The sequence below is a fragment of the Akebia trifoliata genome, chromosome 3 (genome assembly GCF_017979445.1).
Source record: "Akebia trifoliata isolate Shusen 1 chromosome 3, ASM1797944v1, whole genome shotgun sequence".
Lineage (NCBI taxonomy): Eukaryota > Viridiplantae > Streptophyta > Magnoliopsida > Ranunculales > Lardizabalaceae > Akebia > Akebia trifoliata.
In genome coordinates this window covers 43,217,965-43,229,092 of record NC_141377.1, presented here as the reverse complement: position 1 = coordinate 43,229,092, position 11,128 = coordinate 43,217,965, and the positions used below count along the sequence as shown (strand labels likewise).

The 11,128-nt window shown below is 36.8% G+C and overlaps 2 protein-coding genes across 2 annotated transcripts in view; both read left to right on the top strand.

Annotated features, from left to right (window-relative positions):
• The first annotated feature begins 632 nt into the window (after positions 1 to 632).
• On the top strand, positions 633 to 2,040 carry LOC147407157 (heat stress transcription factor B-4-like). Its single transcript, XM_086435578.1, has 2 exons — positions 633 to 1,108; positions 1,202 to 2,040. The coding sequence occupies exons 1-2, from the start codon at positions 860 to 862 to the stop codon at positions 1,862 to 1,864; spliced, it is 912 nt and encodes a 303-aa protein (XP_086291704.1). The 5' UTR covers positions 633 to 859; the 3' UTR covers positions 1,865 to 2,040.
• Positions 2,041 to 3,312: 1,272 nt separating this feature from the next.
• The window catches only part of LOC147407154 (putative RNA-binding protein C660.15), a 59,624-nt gene continuing 51,808 nt past the window's right edge, over positions 3,313 to 11,128 (top strand). The window contains exon 1 of the mRNA XM_086435576.1: positions 3,313 to 3,347. The gene's annotated coding sequence lies outside the window, so the exon portion shown is untranslated. The remainder of the gene's footprint in view (positions 3,348 to 11,128) is intronic.

The following is an 11,128-nucleotide window of genomic DNA, read 5'->3' as shown; positions in this document are numbered from 1 at the left end:
TCAATAATAATCCCAACTGCTACACATTTGACGACACTTCTTGGTCATGGTTGGGGAAAGCTAATCTAGCTCAACAACACGTATAAACTTCTTCTAACGACACTTCAACTTTACTTCTCTTTAGGAGCAGAATCTATGAGTTGACCAAACAGGCCCGTAATTCAACTCCTCCCACGAATCCTATGTATTTTCCTCCCATCTCAAAAGTTTAATGTTGTACATCAAACTTCCTTTGATGCAACAAAAAGTCCATTTTAAAATAGGACTGTTCTTCAAACATCAAATGATCATGTTTGATGCTTGCTTCAAACGTGGGCTAGATGGTAGGATCAAACGTGGGCTAGATGGTAGAACATATATCTCCTAAGGATTTGATCATGCTTCCTAGGGATTCTTTTGAGTTATAGAATATCTTTCATATCTTACTTCAAACATCGTTGGAAGTTGGAAAGAAAAAACTACTTTTTAATGTACTTTTAACTAACACTCAGAGTTAACTCGCGAGTCATGGGAACATAAGGAGGCGAGTCTAGCTTTTGGTGAGTTTTATAACAAAACATTGATTTTACCCAAATTAATTACTAATGACAAAGCTTTACCTTATATTAAAGAAGACTAATAGACTATAGAGAGTCACGGGTTTGTCTTGAATTTCTCCTATCTCACAGACTTGGACAGACAGACACATATTCTCTTCTCTACATAACCAAGGAAAATTTTAACCATTGCTACTCCTCCTTAGTCCTTTCTTTAATCCTCACATTTTCATCTCCCCCACCTACACTGACTTACCCATCAAACCCCAGACTATCCTCCCAACAGAGACCTCTCTCTCTCTAACAGTATTGAAACTTCTCTAATGGCTCTTATGCTGGACAACTGCGAAGGAGTCTTACTCTCTTGGGACTCCCACAAATCAGTTCCAGCTCCCTTCCTCAGCAAAACCTACCAATTAGTTGATGATCCTTCCACAGACCACATTGTCTCTTGGGGTGACGATGATTCCACCTTCATTGTCTGGCGTCCTCCAGAATTCGCTCGTGATCTCCTCCCCAACTATTTCAAGCACAATAACTTCTCTAGCTTTGTTAGACAGCTCAACACTTATGTACTCTCTCCTCCATCTCTCTTTCTAACAAAAATTCTTGCAAGATTTTTTTTTTTTTTTTTGTGCTTATGTTTCTTTCTTTCTATAAATTAGGGTTTCAGGAAGATTGTACCAGACAGATGGGAGTTTGCAAACGAATACTTCAAAAAGGGAGAGAAGCATTTATTGTGTGAGATTCATCGAAGAAAGACTTCTCAGCCCCACCACCACCACCCTCACTCACCACTATTTCCTTTTTCGAATCGAATTAGTATTTCTCCATCAGACTCGGACGAACAAGCGAATTGGTGTGATGACTCACCTCTACTATCATCTCCAAGAGGTGGTAATTGTAACAGCTCGATATCGGCCTTATCGGAGGATAACGAGAGACTTCGGATTAGCAATTCAATGCTTATGTCGGAAATCACACACATGAAGAAGCTTTACAACGATATAATCTACTTTGTGCAGAACCATGTCAAACCTGTCACTCCTAGCAATTCTTATCCTTCTTCACTTATCATCGGTAACTCGTCTACGCCACCAACCCCACCTTCAACTTTCAACTCCACCACTTGTTCATCTACACCGTTTCTAGAAGAATCCAAGAATAATAACAGTCGAACAAAGCTGTTTGGTGTGTCTCTGCAATCAAAGAAGAGATTGCAACCGGAACCCACTTCTCATCCGTCTAGTATGGAAACCAACAAGGCTAGATTAATGTTGAGTAAAGATGATTTAGGGTTGAATCTCATGCCTCCTTCTCAATGTTAGTTATCTTTCTTTCTCATGATATCATCCATTCAAGGATCTAAGATTATTACTTGTTTCTACTACTTTCTTTTCATGTTTGATAGTGCTTGTCTTGTCTTGGGTATGAGAGTATCTTACATTGTTGAGGTGTAATGTTGTGTGTGTTTTCTTGTGTATATAAGTCTGTGTTGGTATTATATATCTTGTTCCCCAGCCATGAATGCAGGTATGGGTTTTGGTTCAAAACAATTTTTAATTCGTCCAAGCCATATTTTTCTCCTTCCTGATAATCGGAAATAGTCGATAGAAAAGAAAATCTGACAAAGTTTGCTTAGTGACACCAAATGATAATTAGTCCTTTAAAAATCATATTATCATCATGGAGTATGGATTCTAACCTCAAATGATGTTTGATGCTCAAAACACAAATTGATTTCCTAGAGATCAGTGCTTTCTTTTCCACGGATCAAAACTATTACTGGGAGAGCATTATGCTTTTTTTTTTTTTTTTTTTTTTGGGGGGGGGGGGGGGGGGGGGTGTCAAAATGAATATTGATGACACTTAGTTTGATGACATCTATGGAACAATTTACAAAATTACCCTGGTTAGGCTTGACGTGGAGAGTCTGTGAGCAATGTGACGAGAAATTCTGTGAGCAAAAAAATAAGACATATTGTATGAGTGTTGCAACTGGAGGATCGGCCTCACCCTAATTCAAGTCCACGTCCCACACCTCATGGAAATTAAAGGGGGTTTTTCCTCTGGATTACTTTGTTGAACAGTTCGAGGATTTAAAGTCGCCTTGGGATTCTTATCAAAGATTTGGGAACTTACTTCAATTGAAAGAAAATAATTTAGGTTCAATGAAACAAATAATTATTGGGAGGAATTTTTCATACATATTGGGATTGGTTCTCACATTGAAAATGTGAGTTTGGAGATTGGAAGAACTTGATTCCACACTTCCACACTTATACTTGTAATTTCCTAACTCCTAAGCCAATTATGTTTAGTTTATTAATTGCCTTTAGTTTCCTCGTAAATATTAAACAAGGTAATAAATGTAGATCGTTGGTGGTTGAGTAGAAATCTCCTAATGAAAATCACTTTCAAAGGAAGAGTTGAAGTTTGAGTTTAAGATTAACTCTAGTCTATTGTGCAGATTGAAAATGTAGGCTTGCATGCTACCGTAACAACTGTTCGAGTTGTCGTTCAAATAATTATTTTTGTAAAACTTCATCCAATATTGTTGGCTGCAGTTGTCTTTTTATCAACGGATCATTCTTCCTTCCTTCCTTTTGTTGTCTATTTTGATTTTTTTTTTTTTAGTTGATTTAATGGTTGCAATCACTTGGTGTTGCACGTAAGTGCAGATCAAAAATCCAGTGTCCATGATCAAAATCCAGCCTACATTAAAGATGAAGGTTATTTTCTTCATATTTCTTAGATATACATCAGATGAGCAAAGTAGCGAGAGCGAGAGCGAGAGAGAGAGAGAGAGAGCACTGTTAGATGAACACCACAACTTTAGCTTACAGACCTCTCTTTTGTAGCTTTTCTCGTCTTTACATCCAACACACTCTAGAAGAAAGTTTTTTTAGTTTGACCAAGTTTTTTAGTAGGCTTCTTCCTTGACTGTTCTTCTTTATTTTTCTGTAAAAATCACAATAAGAGAGAGAAGAAGAAAGAATAAAAGTGAAAAGTTAGCGTGCAAAAGAAGAGGAAAGAAAGAGAATGCGGATGGATTCTTTTGAGGAGCGAAAGAGATGAAATCGTGTTTTAAAATCCCAAAGTAATACATTATTATTATAATTTTAAATTAAATATAATTTCGTGTGATATGGAATACTCTAACCCCAGTTTGGCACCATCAAGTTCAACACTAAACCTATGTTTTGTCCTTTTTGGGCTACACGTGAATTTGCACGTGCAGTGGACGAAACGTCTGAGTTTCGTGGAGTCGATGGGGAGGGGAAAGTTAGAGAAAGGGACCTGGGACCAGGGGTCGAGTCAACTTGAAAGCTCCAGAGTCGACTCGTTTAGTTGAAATTAAAATATATAAATATTTGTTAATATTTGAAAACAAATATAAAAAGAAAATTGTTGATCTCCGCCAAAATAGTATTCAATAATCAAGAATAATGCTCAAGTGACCTCAAGATAGGATCTCACATCGCACACCATAACATGAAAGTGTATGGAACCGTATATGCTTTTCCTCATGATACAAGTGAAAAGGCATCTGTTATTCCTATCCACTTTAATGTACAATGTAAGGTCCAATTAATCTTGGGGTCACTCGATATGATTCTTCAATCAAATAACTAGGTCAAGCTTATGACCCAACTCGTTGAATTTTTTACCAGTTCCCACAAAATTGATTTGGAGAATTTGTTACATCAAGTTTGGAGAATTAGTTATCATTACAAAATCCAATCAACAAGTTTTAAAACTATGTTTACTCATGGGTGAATTTACAGTGGGGGCACTCCCCCTCACTCCTACCCCCACCACCACAAGAATTTTAAAAGTCTATGAACTATTACGATAGATATTAGTGGTGGATAAAACAATCCATCATTATTGGCCGCATAATTAATTTTTCACTCTTAATTGCCCTCGCAAAATATTTTTTTCACTCTTAAGTTACCCCGCAAAACTATATATATATATATATTCTACTCTTAGCTATCCCACATGGGCAAAATGCTGGCTCCGCCCCTATGTTGAGTATTTGGGCTATGGTTTCAAAACACTCCAAACACAGAAACCAATCCGGCTAGAGGCAAGTGAACACACACACACACACACACACACAAAAAGTATTAGAATCGACCTTCATATCGACTCCAATGATGTTTCTGTTGTGTGTGAGATGTCTTGTATTTTGTTACGTTACATAGAGTTGCGGGGGTGCAGGTAGAGAAAAACATGTTTTAAGAACTCTGGACTTGATAAATAAAAATCTCCAGCGTTGTAAAAATTGAGAGAAAATAATTTTTGTTCATGTTCTATTCCATGGAGGTATGTTGAAAGTTAGTAAAATGTATTGAGATGCATAGAATCATGTAGTTAGGATGATTTTGTAACTAACCTGTAACGACATATAATTACACTCTTTATTTAAGTAACATCTCACTGAACATCAAGATGATCTGGGAATTCCAATTTATCTTTAGTCTTTATATATGGTATCAAAGCTTTGAGATCATTTGATGAAAACTTAACGATCCACTTTTTTCTCCAACAGGTGGCATCACCGCTGCTTGTCGGGCTCATTCCATTTTTTTTTTTTTAAGTTGTGTTTTTAAGGTAATCATCTCTGAGTCATTTTATCGAATTTTGTTGTGCGAGATACACGCAGAACTTTTGGAGAACACTCCACATCATCCTCCCACCAGATTCAAGAATGAGAAGTCGTCCATTCAGATCTGTTAATGGTTAACAACATTAATTAAAAAGAAAGCGAGAAAGGAAGTCTCCATGTTTACTATCTTTCTCACAAGAGTTTAAAGATCTCATTGTTCACTCATTTTTGTTAGATTGATCCTGCACACAACCGTACAAATAAATTGTTGATGCGTTATTTTCACCAAACGTACCCGTTGGCCAAATTTCTTTCTTTGGGTGGTCGATTTCTTTTCAAACAGTTTTCTTAGAGTTTCGATGGAGGTGGGAGACTCTATCAACATTCAGGATCATATAGGGAAGGAGTGAATAAGAGTTTCACACAACGTACCATACATTTCTTGTGCCTTTGTCTTTTATTGATGGTTAATGGACTATTCTTGAAGCCCAACTAGTTCACTACATTCTCTTCAAGGTTTAGTGTATGTCTAAGGCCTTGGTTCTGGGACTAGTGGGTCTAGCACCCAATTATGTCCCAACTTGTTTTGTGAGAGAGATTAAAAAAATAATAAAAAATTTGAAAGTGAAATGTTTTCACCACTTGTACTTATAGGTACCACGAGTAAATCCAACTTGGCCCATGGAGGCCATTCTCTTTTAAAGACCCACAAAGGCCATCTCCAGTAACCGAATCCATGGTAGCCTCGACATTGAGCCTCTTAATTGGTTCAATGTAGACCATTTGATTAATTCTTGGATTAAAATCTATTGGATTTTGATCGAGACTAAATCGATAATGGCCCAAATTTAGGCTCATCTGAGTTGAGCATGTTGCTCCTCTTTCTCTTCTATACATACATATATGCATATATATCATTATTTTCTCTTACAAGAAAATTATGAGGAAGATATCTTCATCTCAATCAATAGTCAATTACCATCAAGTTTTGTCAAAAAAGCAAGTGGTTCTCAACAAGCACGATCATTGTTTTTGGCTATCCATCAACAATCAAGTCATGAGTCAAGGATACTACATCATGTAATCAATCGCATGTTCGTTCTTCAGATAAATATGCGATTGCAGGAGGATATTAGAGTATTAGTTATGTTTCAAGTTAAAAAAATGTATTGAGATGCATAGAATCATGTGGTCAGGATAGTTTTGTAACTAACCTGTAACCATATGTAATTAAACTATCTATTTAAATGACATCTCACTAAAGATCAAGATGATTTGGGAATTCCAATTTATCTTTAATCTTTATTATAATAGGCACATTGTCGAACCATGTAGATCCTTGTGTTTGTGCAATTTTTGTCATCTTTGTTATTTCGTTTAATTTTTCACAGTTTGAATGTTAATTATATATTTTTTAAAATGTTGATTGAAGTAGTGAAAATCAACCAAGTCTTTTTGGTGCAAATCATTAGTTTTAATAATTCTAAATGTTTATTATATGAGTGTGCCACTTTAAGGAAAAATCAGCTATTGTTGATTAATTACCCAACGTGAGATTTACGACTATAATTGATTTTCCCTCCAAATGGCATACCCAGAAACCTTAGTCAGGCTAGAGTTTTTCTTTGACTGATTTGTGATGCGATGACTCGAATGAGTCAAGTAAATCTCAGTGAGTGTGGACAAGATGAGATATAGGGCTTGTAAACTATGACTAAGGTTTTGTATCAAACAATATGCAAAGCCTGCAATGAAACATATGGTATTGAAATATCATGTTAGAGGAGTTGGCTCACTTGTTACCTATGGCTTAAAATGGTATAGATTTTACCTGAAATTCGAGTGATACGAATCTGAATTTAGCGGGTATGGTTTCATCAAGTATATCTGAATTAAAATATGGCTCGGCTATGGGTTGATGTCCCTTGACCCGAGTTAGATTTGGGTCAAATACAGTTCCATCTCTATATCCGTCAAGATCCAAATGATATATTATTTTACAAGTTGTATTCTTATATTTTTTTAGTCGTCTTTCAAAAACCAACAACGATCAGGTGAAGTGATCAAAATTTCTTTTCAAAATGAAGATAATTCAAGTTCAAGTCACCATTTAATCATATTTTAGCAATGTTACCTTATTGTTGCCATCCTCTCAAGTGCTTATTGTATAAATGTTTTTTTGAGGGCCTTCTGACCAATATATTTGGCCCATCTCTTAATAGAAGATAATTGATTAAAGATGTGGGTCAAGTTGGATTGAGTGCTATTAAGTCCTAGTATAAAGGGCTTGAACATTTTTAACTTGGCCTTTCAAGTTCAGGATTGCTCATGTTTTCTTTTTGGACGAATTGAGCTAAACTAATGGGCCAATGGACTCGATTGACATTTTTCTCCCTTTAATTAACATGGCAGATTGGGTTAGTAAATAATTAAAGATAGTGTTAGTTGGGGTTATAAAATTTGTTTCTGTTTGAGATTTGTGTCATTTTAAAAAAAAAAATGTAAAGCAGGTTAAGGTAGATCCAAACCAACCACAACCTCAAGTAATACTTACCACATCTACGTATCCTGACTCGATATATTTACAAGCTCTCTAGACACCAAAGAACAATCAATTTCAACACAACCAAGCAAGAAGACTTTTAACATAGAGTAGACCAAATGAAGGACATACCAAGGAGCTTCCCAACAATTGATCAGAGTGTTAATTGCCATACAAGAATCAGATTGAACTTTAACTCTTTTGCATCCTTTTGTAGCAACCAACTTGAGTGCTTTGAGAATGCCTTGAAGTTCATGATGAAGCACATATTTTGGATTATCACAACCAGCTATAGTTGTCAACATACATCTTCATGATCCCTTAAAATGGCTCCATGACCTCCTCTGGAAGCTGAGAAACACCATCAATATTGAGATACCATGCTCCATAGTTTGGTTTGGTCCATAAGCAATAGATGCCTCTCCTAAGAGTGAATTTAGCCTGAAGCTCTCATGCATGCACAAAGGCTCTGTTATAATCCGAATCTTCTAAATTATCCATAAGGTCCTCATACTTGATCCAAATATCTTCCAAGATGTTACAAAATACCATGGAAGGGCTTTTGAATTAGTTTTGAAATATCCTATTGCACCAATTCCCTCCATGTATGGTAAATGAAATCACAAAATGCCATTTGTTTTAGCCAACAAATGATAGAGCCCCCTTTGAAGTTGTTGGCCACCCACTAGACTTGTCCCTCGCAGCTCCCTATGGATCTGCTAACAAGACAACTCCACAAGATCTCGATCCAAATAGGCCTCGTGAAGTTACATTGACCGAAGAGGTGATTCGTGTATTCTTCATGAGAGTGACAAAGCCTACATTTTGCATCAACTCTTAACCCCCTCCAATCTTTGAGCTTCTTCAAAGTCTTGCGTTTGCCTTTGAGAGTGAGCCAAGCTATGAAGTTATGCCTAGGAATTCTTGCCTTATTCCAAACAAGATGAGCCCAACTTGAGATGGAAGAGGGAGTAATGAAGGACCGCATAACATCTAACAATTTCATCTTAAATACACGTGTTTAGTATCGTGAAATGGTCTCTTAGCACGGGTGTTAATGATAGTTGAAATTTCAATAAAAGTTCGTATTGAAATAATAGGATATTATAAAAAACAACTCACACATTGGGTTAGTTGTTTCACAATATCCAATCTGAATTTTATATATGTGATAAAAATATATTTGTTACTCCTAAATTTTTTTAAAGCCTCTTAGTCCTTGCCACGAGTTTAACTATCATCTAACATCAAGATAGCTAGCCCAATTCATATCAATATCTTTCTTCAATGAGCAAGATATTCAATGTCAATTGTCCTTCATGTAAAAAATGAAACAACATAGAGAATAAATATGCACAAAATACAACGATTTATATGGTTTAGTGTGTGCCTACGTCCACAAATCAGATCAAGAACAATTATTTTATTTTTCTCAAGTTTTACAGTCCTAAAGATGTATATTTTATAAAATTGGGAGTTACTAAAACGTGTTATCTCCTTGTAGACACCTCAATTTGAACGGGCCACTTCTCGAAAGGGCCCAAAAATATCGATTTTCCAAATAAATGGGCCAACAGGCCTTAAGGGCCCAAGTCATTGAAAAGTGACATTTTTACCAAACCGAGGCCCCTAAGACCTCTCAATGGTTTAGGAGGCCCACCAAAAGGACTCGGCCTACCTTACGCTTTCCCAATATTCACCGCTCCGCCTCCAAAATAAAAAAACACCAAATTTTCGATAAATTTCACCAACGGGCCTAAAAAGCCCGATTCGCCAACACGTGGCATTTTTGAGCAAACTAATGATTGCAAAAATCTAAAAAAATAAAAAAATTAAATATGAGACTTGGGATGCCTACCCCTCCTCTACTACCACCGCTCCGCCTCAACCAATCCCTAAAACCCAAAATCATTTTTAAAACCCAAGCCCAACATTACAAAACCCACAAATTATTAACCATATCCAATTCATTATCCAACCCACAACCCTAACCCATAAACCACAACCCACATCAACCAATCACTCTTTTATCATCAAAAGATGACACATGTCATCACCCCATCTCACCTCCCTCACCCAACTACCTACCCCATTAATTTTATTTAAATCTCATCTACCAACACATCAACCCATCACATTTTCTCTCAAATCAAACACATCAAACCCACACCCCTAACCTATACCTCCCCTAATCTACCCTCATCATTCCCTACAAAACCTACATCTACAACCTAAACCTACACCATCCTCTCAAGTCAAACACTCAACCTCTCCCATCAACCTATCTCAATCCTTCATTTCCAACCACTTTGACACATGGCATCATCTCCCTCACCCTCCCAAAATATCATCAACCACCTCTTTAAATTCTCCATTCTCTTAAATCAAATACCATTTAATCTCAACCACCATCTTAAACTCACCTCACCAAACACTCCACCCAAATGGGTTGGGTGAGATCCAAACCATTTGGGTCAAAACTCACCCATTTAACCCCCCTTCCCTAAATACCCTCCAATCTCCTCTAAATTACACCCACTTCTCTCTCAAACTCATAGCCATTTTATCCTTTTTTTCACTTCACCCCATTATATCCCTAAAATAACTCCTCAACATCTATAAATACCCTCATCCTCTTCCTAAAAAGCCCCCAACTTTCATTACCAAATTACCTCCAACTCTTACTACTAACAACCATCACCAATCCTCCTCAAGTCTCATATAAAAAAAAATATTATACTCCACTCATCTCTCTCATCATCTCTTCTCTACTCCTTCAACCATACAAGAATTGTATTTTCATAAAATACTAAGGACTCAAGAAGAAGAAAAGAAGAAAGAAGATACAAGGTGGGTTCAAGGCAATCATCCCCCTCTCTCTTCTACACCCTCTCCTCCTCCCTCTTCTATCACCCTCTCCCCTTCATTTTATTTTTTAGGATGAATGGACCCCAAGGCTAAAGGTCTATAAGGGTCATTTCCATCAATGGAATGACCCTATGATCAAGCCGAAAATGAACCCCTATCTAGGGTACAAATGCACAACACGTGGCATATCGTTTTTTGTATTTTTTTAATCAAAATGACCGAGTTGAGTTGAGGTTACCACTATCTAGTGGGGAGAAAAGGGTGCCTAACACCTTCCCTTTTCTCCAATCGAGCCACTTACCTCGAATCTCATTGTTTGATTAGTTCTTATCCATCGAGAGTCACTAAAACGTCAAAAATGTCACTTTTTCAAAAAATGCACATCGGGTGACCATTCACACCCACTTATACTATGAATGGTGGCGACTCCAAACCATTGTAGATGTAGTCATCGTAATGGCAAAATCACGTGTCTACACTCCTAAAATAGAAAACCCTTAAGAAAATATTACACAATTACCATTTTCATAATTTTAAAAAAGTTGGACTGGATTTTGTGCTCGAGTC

Bases quoted from the DNA above. Each gene is read 5' to 3' on its own strand.
- LOC147407157 (XM_086435578.1), top strand. From the start codon at position 860: ATGGCTCTTATGCTGGACAACTGCGAAGGAGTCTTACTCTCTTGGGAC. The intron at 1,109-1,201 runs GTACTCTCTCCT...TCTATAAATTAG, and splicing joins TTAGACAGCTCAACACTTAT to GGTTTCAGGAAGATTGTACC.